The 15,954-nt window shown below is 38.3% G+C and overlaps 1 protein-coding gene across 1 annotated transcript in view; it reads left to right on the top strand.

Moving 5' to 3' along the window:
• The window catches only part of dhrsx (dehydrogenase/reductase (SDR family) X-linked), a 46,221-nt gene that overhangs the window by 19,075 nt on the left and 11,192 nt on the right, over positions 1-15,954 (top strand). Inside the window, 2 exon segments of the mRNA XM_052126306.1 lie at positions 5,461-5,668; positions 8,685-8,892. Coding sequence (XP_051982266.1) covers positions 5,461-5,668; positions 8,685-8,892 — 416 coding nt within the window.

The following is a 15,954-nucleotide window of genomic DNA, read 5'->3' as shown; positions in this document are numbered from 1 at the left end:
CATTGTGCCCTCTTGTGAATTTAGGAAACAACTGAATTAAAAAATCTGGTGATAATTGATGTATTTTAGCTTTATTTTTTCCTCTATCTGAAATAATCTCTCTAAAATGAGTGAAAAAAATGTATTTGGTTTCTCAGCCCTGATGACAGCCCTACTCAGAACTGACCCACAGGATCAGGATTTGCGCCATGTGAACTGCATTCAGCTATTGTTTGCATTTTTACCTGATTTGCACAATTCTTTTAGTGAATTGATCGCTAAAACAACACAGATACACATGCAAATTCATTCCAAGGGAATTTCCCTCATATGTTTTGATTTTCACTCAATATGCTATTTTTATAATCCTGATTACTGTTTTCTCCACTGAACTGATCTGTAATTCTGTTAAGAGCACAATAATGATGAAACATGTTTTCAAAGGAAGAAGCTTATTCCTGAATGAATGCTGGTGCTCATTCTCAAACAGGGTTTTAAACCAGATTACATCCATTTAATATTGGTATTCACTAACTTGCTACGCTCCTTTTAAAGACACTAAAATGCATTTCTGTCAAAGGTGTGTCTTAACACTTTATAATAACTATTATTAAAAAGTCATAAACAAAAATTATATAATACTTAAAAGATCATTAGTTAATGTATATTTAAAAAGTAAAAAATATGGGATAACGTGCTTGTTAATGTTTAGAAATAAATGTAACTAACATTAACTAATGATCTGTTGATCTGTTGTAATGTAAATTCAAATACTTAAAAATGTTATTAAACTTTCATTCCTATCTGGCCTTGCCCTTTTATCATCTACAAATGATTTAACAAATGTTATATAATGATTAACAGATAACTTGTTAATGTACATTTAAATGCTTACAAATGTCAAATTTACAAATTACAAAAATTAGCTTATACATTTTTACATTTCACAAACGTTTTCAGAAATAACTCTTATTTTACACCAGTTCACACACTATTTATGTTTACCAAAATCATTAAAATCATTTATTAACTATGTATTCATGAATCATAATTTTGTAGTACCTATTCTAAATGTAAAGCTATTCAAAACTTATAAATGTTTAGAAAGGTTTACAAATAATGATTTAGTACTTTTATTGGTATTTAACTTTGATCTACTGAAACAAAGTTTGTGCAAGGAGTGGTTTGTTAACTTTAGTTGTATGCTTGATCAGAATCAGAATCAGAAAAGGCTTTATTGCCAAGTAAGATTTTTATGCATACAAGGAATTTGTTTTGGTGTTGTAGGCGCGTCACACAATCTCTAAATATATGAAACAAGAATTCAAATATAAGCAATATAAATATAAATATAAATATGTCCACACAGTATCAATTAAAAGTAAGAATAAAATAAAAGATAGCAGAGTAGTACACTGGAATGTAGAGCCAGAGGTGGAGTGTGGAGAGTGTCAGGGTGGGTACAGGGCCTTGTTGATAAGGCAAGTGGTGGATGGGAAGAAACTGTTCTTGTGGCATGAGGTTTTTGTCCTGATGGACCTCAGCCTTCTGCCAGAGGGGAGTGACAAACAAATTGTGGCCAGGGTGGGAGAGATCAGCCACAATCTTTCCAGCACGCTTCAGGGTCCTGGAGGCGTACAGGTCCTGGAGCGGTGGCAGATTGCAGCCAATCACCTTCTCTGCAGACCGGATGACACGCTGCAGTCTGCCCTTGTCCTTGGCAGTAGTAGCAGCGTACCAGATAGTGATGGAGGAAGTGAGGATGGACTTGATGATGGCTGTGTAGAAGTGCACCATCATTGACTTTGGCAGGTTGAATTTCTTCAGCTACCGCAGGAAGTACATTCTCTGTTGTGCTTTCTTGATGAGGGCGCTGATGTTCAGCTCCCACTTGAGGTCCTGGGAGATGATAGTTCCCAGGAAGCGGAAAGACTCCACAGTGTCAATTGTGGAGTTGCAGAGGGTGATGGGGACAGGTGCAGGTGAGGCTGAGTTCTTCCTGAAGTCCACAACCATCTCCACTGTCTTTAGAGCATTGAGCTCAAGGTTGTTTTGGTTGCACCAAAAGGTCACCAGGTGGTCAACCTCCCACCTGTAGGCGGACTCGTCACCATCAGAGATGAGTCCGATGAGGGAGGTGTCATCCGCAAACTTCAGAAGCTTGATGGAATGGTGACTGGAGGTGCAACTGTTAGTGTACAGGGAGAAGAGCAGAGGAGAAAGAACGCAGCCCTGGAGGGATCCAGTGCTAATGGTCTGTGAGTTGGAGACGTGTTTCCCCAGCTTCACATGCTGCTTCCTGTCAGACAGGAAGTCAGTGATCCACCTGCAGGTGGAGTCAGGCACACTTAGCTAGGAGAGCTTCTCCTGGAGCAGAGCCGGGATGATGATGTTAAAGGCAGAGCTGAAATCCACAAACAGGATCCTAGCATAGGTTCCTGTGGAGTCCAGGTGCTGGAGGATGTAGTGGAGGGCCAAGTTTACTGCATCGTCTACAGACCTGTTGGCTCTGTATGCAAACTGCAGGGGGTCCAGGAGGTGGTCGGTGATGTCTTTGAGGTGAGAAAGCACAAGGCGCTCAAAGGACTTCATCACCACAGAGGTCAGGGCGATGGGTCTGAAGTCATTAAGTCCTGTGGTCCTTGACTTCTTGGGAACAGGGATTATAGTTGAAGACTTGAAGCAGGCTGGCACGTGACATGTCTCCAGTGAGGTGTTGAAAATGTCTGTGAACACTGGAGACAGCTGATCAGCGCAGTGCTTCAAGCTGGATGGGGAGACAGCATCCGGTCCAGCAGCTTTCCGGGGGTTCTGACTCCTGAAGAGTTTGTTGACGTCCCTCTCATGGATGGAAAGAGTTGTCACTGAGGTGGGTGGAGGGGGGTACATTTAAGGTGGGCATTGGTGGGGGTGCCCAGGCCCCTGCTGAGGTGGGGAGGTGGAGGTGATGCACTGTGGCTGGAGCTGTTGGGAGGTGTCTTGGAGGATGGTTTCAGGACTGTCCCTTTGTCTTTCAAAGCGGCAGTAGAACTCATTCAGGTCGTTGGCTAGGCATCGGTCGTTGATGGCCTGGGGGGCTTTAGGCTTGTAGTTGGTGATCTGCCTAAGCCCTTTCCAGACAGATGCAGAGTCGTTGCCTGAGAGCTGGTGTTGGAGCTTCTCAGAGTACCGTCGTTTAGCCTCTTTCAACGCCTTGCTAAACTTGTACTTCACCTCTTTAAATCTGTCTTTGTCCCTACTCCTGAAGGCCTCTTCCTTATCAAACCTTAACCTTCTGAGTTTGGCTGTAAACCAGGGTTTGTCATTGTTGTAACTTACCCTGGTGCGTGACGGAATACAGCAGTCCTCGCAGAAGCTGATATATGATGTCACAGCCTCTGTGTATTCATCCAGACGGTTTGTAGTAGTCCTGAACACATCCCAGTCAGTAGTGGCAAAACATGTCTGGAGATCCTCCACAGCCTCACTGGTCCACTTCCTTGATGTCCTCACTACAGGTTTGCAGAGCTTTAGTTTCTGCCTGTACGCAGGAATCAGGTGGACCATGACGTGGTCAGAGTTTCCCAGTGCAGCACGGGGGACGGCATGATAAGCATTCCTGACTGATGCAGACATTAATAACACTTAACAACAGTAAAAACAAGACTTAGCTTGGGAGCAAAGGTTTGTTTTTATTGCCTCAATGACACATTTATAGTATACTATATCCTTAAACATAGAATATTCCTTATATCATATGTCAAGAAAACTTTCAAGAGAGAGAAAAAAGTTGTTGTTCATCTCAGGGTTTCCATTAGTCTGTAAATAATGGCTATTGACTGTTAAAATGCTATAAAGTCTAATATTTCTTTGTAAATAAAAAAATTATGCAGGACAAATTGCAGTTTATTTTTTGCTTTGCCCTCTGTTTTTGTTTTGAATTTTTAGATTTATTTTAACTGGATGCTAATGCCATGAAGTGAATGAAATTATTTTTATTTATTATTCATTTGACTTGACTGTGTCATTATTAAATTGCATATTATGCATAGTCCAAAATAAACACCAACATGAGATAACCAGATGTTTTCCAATTTGTCCAGCAAACTTTAGAATTCCCGGACACATTTCCGGATTCAGAATTTCTAAATTTCCAAAAAACAAACAAATGCAACAGCAGGGTTAGGAATTTCCAGTGAAGTACTACACTACCCACAATCCTGACGTGAGGACCTTCATAGATTCACTAATCAGATAACAGGCATTTGAAAAAGTTACCGCCCACTCCCAGTTGCGCAATTCATTTGTAAAATATTTTTACTTTATAAACATTTACAATGTATGAATAGTATAAATTTTAGATTAGTACTGCAAAAATATTAGCAAATAATAGAATTAATGATTTGTAAAGATTGTTAAAGATGTGTTTCCTTTACAGACTTTGGTTAATAATTGACCCTTCGCTAAGCTCCGCCACACGCTCTGACAAGCTTTGCAGAACATCCCATTCGAACTAGTTGGAGATTGTGGTGAACTGCAAACTATAAACCTATAAATGGAATTTACAATATTCGTATGTAAGTTGAAATAAAGAGTGACATTTTAAAGTATATTTATTTGAAGTTTTTTGTAAAATAAATAGTTAAATTGAATCAGCATTGAGGCAAACTATCGAGGTCACTTGAAAGAGAAAAGCATAAATTTGATGTCGATTCACTCACATCAGATAACATTAGTGTTCAAATTCAAATGCACATTTACAAATTATCTGTTAATCGTTGTATACAATTTTTTTTTAAATCATTTGTAGATATTAAAAAGTGTGAGGCCAGATAGGAACAAAGTTTAATAATATTTGTAAGTATTTGAATTTACATAATGCTTCACAGACCATGAGTTAATGTGAGTTAAATTTATTATTAAACATTAACTAGCACATTTTTCTGATATTTCTAACTGTTTGATTTACATTAACTAATGATCTGTTAAGCATTATATACTGTTTGTTAATGATATATTAATGAACACAAGATATACATACTGGGTATATTAGATTATTTGTGATCTTGACACATAACGATCTTCACATCTTTTCTTACGAGTCATTTCTTCTTAGCAAAAACATGAATTAAACAGAAAGAGGCACATTAAGAAGATTAGCAGAGGAAATGGTTTCTCACTGGTTCCGATTCATAAGAAGGAATAAAATATCTATAATATACCTTCGTGTGGGTTAAATAGATAAATGATGTCAAAAAGACAACCAGCAATACTTAATCCATGTTATTCAGAGAGCTGCATGCGATAGGGCATATGAAGTTCATAGCTTTTCAAACCAGAGGCAATAGTGACTCCAAAATCACCGGTGTCCGCACATGTGTGCCAATGTAGACTTTAATGTTTGAATAGTATTTTTATCAAGTCTAGAAGTATTGTACCCTGTGTCCTACATATCTGTTCTGTTCACAATATCTCAGTTATAATGTTCCTTTTTGTCTGCAGCTGGCATTATGCTTGTTCCTGAGAGGAGGACAGAAGGTGGGTTTGAACTGCACTTTGGGCTTAACTATCTGGGCCATTTCCTGTTGACCAACCTTTTGCTAGATGTGCCTAGGACATCAGGCAAATCTGGGAAATGTTCACGAATAGTGATTATGTCTTCAGCTAACCACTATGGAGGAAGATTAACTCTGGACAACTTGCAGGGAAGGTATGATTAGAATATATATTGCATTACATTTGAGATTCTCATTTTGCACCAAGCCTTTGTCTTTCAATGGACAATGCAAGCTGAATCATATAGGGAAAGTTCACCACAAAATTTTAATTATGCCATCAAGTATTCACAAACTCCAAACCTGTATGACATTTTTTCATCTGTGGAACACAAAAGGAGGCAGAATGTTAGCCTCAGTCCCCATTCACTTTAATTGCACCTTTTACCATATAATGTAAGTCGATGGTGATCGAGGCTGTCGGTCCCTAACTTTCTGCCACAGTACAAAGAGAGTCAACAAGAAAGGTGAGCAACAACAGAATATTCATTTTGGGGTTAAATTGTCCCATTAAAGACTTTAAGAATGATATGATTCTTTAGTCCCAGGGCAAAAACCATTTTGTTCAACCTTGTCTCATATTAAACTCATATCTCCCTGTAATGCAGACCTGTATTGATGCCCGCTTTACTCTTCAAAATACTGCCACTCCTATAACCTATTTTTCTCAGGTCTGCTTTTTTTGCTTTTCAGTCTTGAGAGTCCTTATCCATTTCTGCAGTTGTGTACTGCAGTCTCGCTAGCGCTCAAGGACACGTTGGCTGTAACTTGCAGCATGAATCAGAGCACAATGCATCTATTGATTGAATGCTGCAAAGCCTCCTGGGAGGTAGAAAGGTGCAGTTATGAGCTTTACAATAAATACTCACAAACAACAAATCCAATACAGTAAACAAGGTTCCTGCCTGCAACTGGTGATGACTTCTTGTCACGCTGTATATTTAGTGTGTGTGTGGGGGGGGGCTCATGCTGTGAGCTGGCACAGAAGATGCCTAATAAATGTGTCTTTCAAGGTGACAGAGGCAGAGAGGACAGGGTGGGCGCAAAGACATCTGCTGGTATAAATAAGGGATAAATGAGTCAGCTGAAAGATTAGACTTGGATTCTTAATTCTAGGACATTCTAGGACTTCTATAAACTGAACTTTTTTTGGCATAGATATTCCTTCAAGCACCTTTCATATAGAGACCACACCCAGCTAGCTGCATCAGTCCATTCGGGATTATGGAATGCCCACTTTTAATGATCCAGTCAATTGATGTTCTTCCTTCTGCAGTTTTCTTTTCTTTTTAAACAAAGTAGGTCAATGGAGAACTAAACTTTTAAGCTCCAAAAAGCACATTAAGGCAGCATAAAAGTAACCCATCTGATTCTAGTGGTATATTCCATGTCTTCTGAAGAAATACAATAGCTTTGGGTGAGAAACAGTCCACATTTTACATCCTTATTCACTATAAATTTTGACATTGTTCTATTCAGAAGTTATCTGTAAGCCCTTCTATGACTTGACCTTCCACGATGTGAGCTTAAGTGGGCTGAAAGTTGTGGGCTTAAAAATAAGAGTCAAATGTAACTCACTTTTTGAAGCATCACTTTGATCCAGACACCTGGCTTATCTTTTAAACATGTTGATTGTGTGCTTGACGACACAGCGCATCTGGATATATGCCACTTTATAACGCTCTTCAACATAATTTTATGACTATTTGATTAATTACTCCTGAAATTATCATTTGAAAATGTTACAAACATCTCTTTTAAATAAACTTTTAAATACTTTCATTTGCCGGTAATTGCGCAATGTAAATTGCTATGTAAGTATTCTGAATGAAGCGCAATTTTTAATGAGCCTAATTTACATTGAAAGGAGGCTTGTTAGAGGGGCCTGGGTAACTTAATGAGTAAAGATATTGACTTCCACCCCTGGAGTTCACAAGTTCGAATCCAGGGCATGATGAGTGTCTCCAGCCAGGTCTCCTAAGCAACCAAATTGGCCCAGTTTCTAGGGAGGGTAGAGTCACATGGGGTAACAAAAAAATGAGGCGTGTTTGCATGGAAAGGAATGACAATTCATTAATTTAAATATTGAAGACGCAGGGCAATTTCAGCACTGATTGCGCCTGCTAAACGTGATTGTGGTTGGTTTGTGAATAATGCACAGGTATTTGCCCATGTGTCAATTGTTTTGTTGTCAAACACAAGGAAATGTGAATAAGGAATTGTGAATAACAAGGAGACTGTGAATGATTTACATTTTGGTCTGTTTTTCACCCATAGTGAATGCTTCAGAAGACATGGAATAAACCAGTCAAAATGTATGGATTACTTTATGCTACCGTTATGTGCTTTTTGGAGCTTGAAAGTTCTGCTCACCATTGACTTGCATTATATAGAAAAAACACCTCATACATTTTTCAAAATATCTTTGTGTTCTGCAGCATAAAGTCATGCAGGTTTGGAATAACATGAGGGTGAATAAATTTGTATGAGCATGGTAAAATTATGAGCAAATGAGCTTTACTGCTGTATTACTAATGGTCCAGTTTGGACAAAACATCAGCAGGCAAATTTTGTAAGGATGGATCCTCAAACATAAATTACATTAAACTGCACATTAATGGTTATTATTCTATTCCAAATCCTCTAGCTGCAGGCCAGGGTTGTTTTGGATCCAGTTTAACGAGCCTAAAACCAATATACAGTGCTGTGCAAAAATATTAGTCACATTAGATGTTTCACATAAACATTTGTCTTAGTTATTTTACATCTTCTGCTTTATTTTTTCAATATGAAATATAATTTTAGATTCCCAAACATTGCTTTTGGAAACAGAATAGAATAGAAGAACAACAAGAAGTCCTTCAACAGATGGTATGGCCCCCAAAGAGCCTGGATCTCAATATTATTGAGTCAGTCTGGTGTTACATGAAGAGACACAAACAGTTGTGACAGCCTAAATACATAGAACCGTGGCCAAATTTTCCAATATGCTTGGAATAACCTATCAGCCAACAACCTTGAAAAACTTTGTGCAACTGTACCCAGAGGAGCATTGGTGCTGTTTTAAAAGCATGTATTGATTTAGTGTTTTAAATCTCTCTCTCTCTCTCTCCTCTCTCTCTCTCTCTCTCTCTCTCTCTCTCTCTCTCTCTCTCTCTCTCTCTCTCTCAGAATGTGTTATAGTGCCCATGGAGCATATGCCCAGAGTAAACTGGCCCTGCTGCTGTTCTCCTATTGCCTTCAGGACCAGTTTTGGGCCAAAGGAGACCCAGTACAGGTTAATGCAGTGGACCCTGGCATGGTGGACACAGCTCTGTATGACAACCTGGGTATCCCTGCCCAGCTGGCCAAGAAGCCTTTCTCTAAACTGCTCTTCAGGGTAAGGCAAATCAGGATGTCCTCTGTAAAGTCCTCATTAGTCAAGTGTACTGGAGGATAATAATTGCCTGGACATATTGGGAATACTATATTTCATTTAAATACATTTCCAAACTTTGCAAAGTCAGCCAAACTAGGTCTAAATCACTGGGAGCTATGGTTTATGCAGGCATCTAATTCTTGAGGTGTAGTATGATTGGAGCTTCAGTTTCAGACCTGTAAGGGGTCATTTTATTTATTTAACGTGTTTCCTATTTTTGATAGGACAGAGGGAGAACACAGGAAATCATGGGGAGGAGGGTGGTGAATGAGACTGCAAAGTGATCATTTGAACATGTGTGCATTGTGCAAGGCCATCATTTCTATTATGTGTTTGGGGTCATTAATGAAGACTCAGGAATGTTCAAACTGAACATAGTAATGGAGGCATCAGGTGTCAGTTTCACTTTGAACTCTTATTCATCCATGTTGTTGCATATCAGTTCAGTCTTTAATTTTCTCTTCTAGCAACAAATGTGCAAAACTTTAATACATTGAATATTTTACTTCAGATACAAGCTCTGTTCCAAAACCTAGTGAGCTGCCTCACTGCCTACAACCTACATAGGAAGCTACCAAACAAATTAGGGATGTCCCGATATCGATTCTGTGCTCATGTACTTGTGCTCGTGATCGTACTTGTAAAACACCACACAAATATTATATTGTCTAGGAGAAAAAGGAAGGATGACTAGTTGGGAATCCCAAAATAGAAGACTATTTTTTGCCAGAACTCAACGTAGAAGTGAAATGTGTGGAGCTATTGTGGTTTTGTATGTTTGAGAACGATTTGGGGAGTATGCTCATCTCATCTCACCCGGCGAACCCAAGTGCTGACTTTTGTTGGCTAGTCCCAGCAGCATGTGCAGTTCAAAAGGCAAGGAAATGTAAAGTTCCAAAACATCTAATATTCCTACCCATCAACAACAATGAAGAAAGGGGGAAGAGAGGAAAATGAATGGCCTTTTTCACCTGGTTCAGAGTGTCTTTCAGCATCACCACTGGATTGGCGTTCCCACCCAATCAGATTCTCACCTGGCCAGAGTGATGTCTCAAATTGGCACTTCTGGTATAGGGAATCGCAAGTTATACAGAGGTACTCCCCCCGGTGGATGGAGTGTGTATTGTGGAAGTGTGGTATCTATCTGAGCAACTATTTATTCCTAACTACCATCTTACATTTGAATTTCATTGCATAAACAATCAGCGCACAAATTAAAATCACAATATGTCTTAGTGTGATTATTAAACAGCAAATGCTGCGATTTATTGAGATGAATATATAGTTTCTATGTGTTATACGCTTCAAAGTGAACATGTGAAGAGGGCTGCTGGAACACTGAACACACCTTATCATAAACATTACACACACTCTGTTTATAGCAAATGAAAATTTGTAGAACACAGCATAAACAGAATACATTTTTATTCAATTTGTCTGTAAATCATAGCCTTTCACATTTTAATAATCTCACTGGCTCACTTAGCAACCTGTTTTTCCGGAGGTGAGAAACTACTGTTAAAAAGACACAGAAACGGAAAGGGCTCACCAAAATAAAAGCTTTCACCAAAATAAAAGCTTAATTTAAATAGACAAAAGTATATCATTGCTGTAGTTTTATGTAATATTCACTATAATAATAGCAATAATAATATTATAGTATATAATAGTAATTGTAATATATTTAAGTAATCTTCCTGTGATGCTATGTTGTGAAGCACTTTATTTGGAAAAAAATGTGGATTGTGCTCTGAGGTTCTTTATAAAAGCATTTCATTTAGACACCATTTTAAATATAAAATTAAAATAAACTGTTCAATATGAATTCAGAAAAATAAAAACGAAAACATGGAATTTGGGAAAAAATTTAATAGAATTTAGAAGAAGAAAAAAAAGGGCCCAAAATTTCTGTTCATGAAAAGATCCTGCCACTTACATTTGTAAAATAATCCTTATTGATAGACTTTACATATTGGTTCTTATGATGTTTTTTCTGAAATATTTTGATTTTTGACTTTTTTTATTTCTTTTCTGTAACTGAACAGTTATAAACAGGCTGTCCTCAAATCATCATTCTCACAGTATTGTATTTGAAAGTTGCAACATTACAAAAATTAAACACTAAAAAACAGGTATCTGTGTCAGTGAGAACAGAAAAGGAAGGATCGGTACACCTACTCGCAGCGTTCCATGTGGGAGACCTGACTTACTGTTGATTTATAGTAAATAGATTGTAATGTTAGCATGTTACTAAGCCATCTTTTTGTGGATTTATATATATATATATGGCACACTGGCAGCCAAAAGTTTGGAATAATGTACAGAGTTTCGGAAGGAAATTGGTACTTAAATTCAACAAAGTGGCATTCAACTGATCACAAAGTATAGTCAGAACATTACTAATGTAAAAAACAGCACCATCACTATCTGAAAAAAGTCATTTTTGATCAAATATAGACAGGCCCCATTTCCAGCAGCCATCACTCATGCTAAATTGGAGTGCCGGTGGCGTAGTGGGCTAAAGCACATAACTGTTAATCATAAGGTCGCTGGTTCGAGCCCCACAGCCACCACCATTGTGTCCTTGAGCAAGGCACTTAACTCCAGGTTGCTCTGGGGGGATTGTCCCTGTAATAAGTGCACTGTAAGTTGCTTTGGATAAAAGCGTCTGCTAAATGCATAAATGTAAATTGCTAAATTTGTACAAAAAATTAACTTGCCATTTTATCAAACACAGTTGAAAGCTATTTGGTTTGTTAATTGAAGCATAACATTGTCTTTGTGTTTGTTTTTGAGTAGCCACAGTATACAATAGACTGGCATGTCTTAAGGTCAATAATAGTGCTGCCAAAACAGCACCAACCTGCATCTCATATTAGCATTCTTTTGAGATGATATTCTTCTCACCACAGTTGTGCAGAGCGGTTATATGAGTTACTGTAGACTTTGTCAGTTCGAACCAGTTTGGCGATTCTCTGTTGATCACCCTAACCAATAAGGCATTTCCGTCCACAGAACTGCTGCTCACTGGATGTATTTTTGTTTTGGCACCATTCTGAGTAAATTCTAGACACTGATGTGTGTGAAAATCCCAGGAGATCAGCGGTTACAGAGATACTCAAACCAGCCTGTCTGGCACCAACAATCATGCCACGCTCCAAATCACTGATTTTTCCCCCCCATTCTGATGGTTGATGTATCTCGGTAACTCGTGTGGTAACTCGGATAACAGCTCTGTACAATTGTGATGAGAAGATTATCATCTCAGAATTCTATTCTGAGTTGGCCCTCTTTTGGCAGTACGAGGGGGAAAAGAAAGCCCATAAGGGTTTCTAACCTCTCCTGCATATCTCTTTTCTATTTTTGCATTCTTGCTTTGTTTCTTTTGTTTTTTTGCTAAGATGCCAAACAAAGAAATAAATAACCTACACAGTACTCCAGACAGAATCTGCATGAGCAGAAAACTCCCAGAAGTACTCTCAGTTCCAATGTATTATCAGCAGTAAAATCAGCTCAGAAAAGGCAAATAAAAGTCTGCAGATTCTGTCTGTTTCTGCTAATAAGCATAAAAATACATAGCACACATCATAATATTATCTATATTAATTTTAGTATTGAAAGAAAGATTAGCATATTTATATAATATGGTAGGTTTATATGACTTGAAGTTCAGTCATGAAACTCATGCTATTCTTTGAACTTATCTGTTTGCCAATCGACTTTAGCCAATCAGCTCGCATGGTGTAAGCTAATAGGTCCTTTAGCATATACAAAATTTTTTGGCATGTCCTTTGTCTAACATTTATTTGCTCAGCTTTGCAGATAAGTGAGTTTCACTGCAGTGCACTGCAAAGGTTTTCTCTGAAAATGCTATTTGCTCAAGTGATTGCTGGGGTTTTCTCCTATCAGGTTGCTTGGAAAGATCCGCTTTCGGCCATTATGCATAGAATATTGTTTTTAACAAGTTAAGACTTAGCCAAATCTTGCAGTGGCACACATAGCTATCTTAGAACATTAATTTAATAATATTCACACAAAGCTAGGCTAAGTCCCTAGTTAAATAAACTCTGGGCTTTCCTGGTCCAGATACACATTATGAGTCAGATCATTAGTATTAAGCCATTTGGTCAAGCTAGCCCAGACATCCTTAGATAGTTTACACTCTTCTGAGGAGCAGCAGTACACAAGTCACGGCAGTAGATCTGCATTGTTGGGGGATTTGTGTTTTTGTTATGTGTTTGTGCAGCTTTCCTGCTTTGTTGTGGGATAGTATGTATGTCTATTCTTGCAGCAGCAGCTCCACATGCTAATACAGTATGTCTGTGTATGTACTAACAGTAGCAAGTCGTTGTACTTGCTCTGCATCAGCTGCAGCATAGCAGACTGCCAAGACCAAATCCTATCAACATGGCATACCCACATTAACATACTAAATAATTCAGAGGGTTGTCATGACTGAAATATATTTACTTTTCTATTGCCTCATTCTCCATTTTGAATGTTCGCTGAGCTTGTCACAATGTATTATGGAATTGCCATCTTCGTGAAGGATACATTCCTACATTTTGGAACAGTATTTGCTTTTGTCAGAAGTGCATATTTAATGCTTTTAAAATGCTGCTTCCATAAGCAGCTGACAAGATTTTGGTGAAACATGCTTTAGAGTGACTGACATTAGCTGCAGTGAATCTTGGAATTCATCTTGAAATCTAAAGATTTGGAGCCGCTGTGTCAGGGTGAACAATAATTGGATTTATCTTGTCTCTTTGTTTCAAAGGTGTGGGTGTGTGTGTGTGTGTGTGTGTGTGTGTGTTCTCTCATCATTTTTAAAGGGTAATGAATTATTTTAACATATATGTACAGGTTTCACATATTTGAAAACAATTATAGCACTCATTATGTTTATTGTTAAGGGTAAAGTAGTTATTTTTATGAGCCATTTCATTCTACCGGTTTAAAAACTAAACTTGAAGCAACATCATAACGTATGATATATATGTGTAAACTCTAAGTTGTGGTTTGTAGTAGAGTACACTTATACATCATTTGATTCTGAGTGCTTCTCCACATGCATGAGAAGGAACAATTCCATCCAATCACTGCACTACCTGAGCTTGCATTACAACAGATAATTCAAAATTACACACGGACGTGATAGTGTTTCCTGGCTGCTGCAAGCTCAACAGCATTTGGGGAAACAGATCTGAGAGGGACTCCATGGAGAGATTGCATAACAATGGGGAGAATTCAAATCACATGCTGATGTTTCAGCGGTTCCTGGCCCAGATAGGAGAGCGAACCTTTACAAAAAACACCATGGTGAGATCAGAATCACTCGTCAGAATGGACTGCAGTCGATAACCAGAATGAGCACATTTGTTGGCCGAAGTTTTGCTACTTGTGCTCGAAACATGAAGCAGCATAAAAACACATGTATTCCATCACGTCTTCTCTAATTCTTGCGTTCGTCTGATAATGAGAAGGATTAAGGATGGCTTGTTCAAAAACAGAAGACAATGATGAAAACTGATATAATTTTCACATGTCTTTCACATTTTTTTAAGTCTGTGGTGTGAATGAGTAGTACTGACCTAGTGGGGTTTCACTTGAAGAATATTTGTTACACCTCTTAAATTTCAGATCAGTAACAAGATTGCAAAAGAAAAAATAAAACAAATGTGAATTAATTAATTTATATGTATATAATTGCAGGGCTGGAGCTGGTCAAACTGGAGAAATGCTATGCGCGGTTTGTTATTCGTTATCTGTCTAGTGTTTTAGTATTAGTTAATATTTGTTATTAACCGATGTTGACCCAACATTTGATAACATTGCTTATGTTTTTCCTTTATTTAGCTTATAGAAATGAGAGACCCAACAAAAAGTTTTTTATTAATATATAGTTTTTGGTGTATAAAGCCCCATTCACACTGCCAGCGACATCGCACGAGAAAGCGACACGATCCCATTCATTGTCAATGAGAGCGTAGCGACTTCCTTCGACACAACAAAGTTGTGGAAAAGTGTGTCAGAAACGGTCTGCATTCTTTGATTCATTCATTCATAATAGATTGATCATCTTGTAAATGATATATATTGATAGATTGAATGCCTTGTTAATAATTTACTGCACTGCAGAATGTAAATTTTCAGAGATGAGAACTGATTCCTTGTCAAATTGTAATGATATATTAATTTTACCGGTATTAAGTCTCATTATTGATAAAATGTTCAAAAGCTATGGCCAGACGTGCAGCCCTCAAATAACGTTACAACGACAAACAGTAGGAACGCCCACTAGTGACAGATCGCAGAATCTAGGGACACTGTAAGGGGTTAAGGATGGGCAAGGAGGAGGCGAGAACCGGCTTGTCAATATAAAACATATTTAATTAAACTCAACATGACGGACATGCCCGTAATTGTCTCTCTCTCGAACCATCGTCACCGGCCACCTTTATCCCTCGCGCGCCTCATCAGGCCGATTGGGGACCGGGCGCGTGATATTCCGACCCGGCCCTGCCCCCCTCCGCTCCACAGACACCAAGTGACAAAGTGGTGTATTTAGTTTCTGCCTTGTCCCTGACCCCATGGCATGATCAGTAATTGATACCACAAGCCAGTCATAGGCTTTCTCTTTGACTCTCCATCTCATATGAGCATGTGCTGAAATACATTATAAGGTGATCAAAATAGCAGACAGCAGTGTTTGATTGTGTTGCAGGTTTTGCCACAGTAATATATTATTCATTTTCATGTGTGCTTTTTATTTATGCAAAACTGGGCAGCATATGAAAAACCCAACAATGGGCTGTGACATTCGCCTATTATCAAGAGGAAGAACACAAAATATAATTCAGTTTGTTCATTGAGTACAAATGTAATTTCAGTAAAACTTGTAGCCCTGTTTAGGTAGTGTGTGTTGATCTTTTGTAATAGTTATCAGCATGGCAATATCCTTTTGCCGCTGGTTAAGAAGTTCGGTTGAGTCATGTTTCACAGTGTGCCATTATGAATGCTGTA

This window comes from Xyrauchen texanus, chromosome 5 (genome assembly GCF_025860055.1).
Source record: "Xyrauchen texanus isolate HMW12.3.18 chromosome 5, RBS_HiC_50CHRs, whole genome shotgun sequence".
Lineage (NCBI taxonomy): Eukaryota > Metazoa > Chordata > Actinopteri > Cypriniformes > Catostomidae > Xyrauchen > Xyrauchen texanus.
The sequence above is the reverse complement of the archived record's forward strand: the minus strand, read 5'-3'. Positions and strand labels throughout refer to the sequence as shown.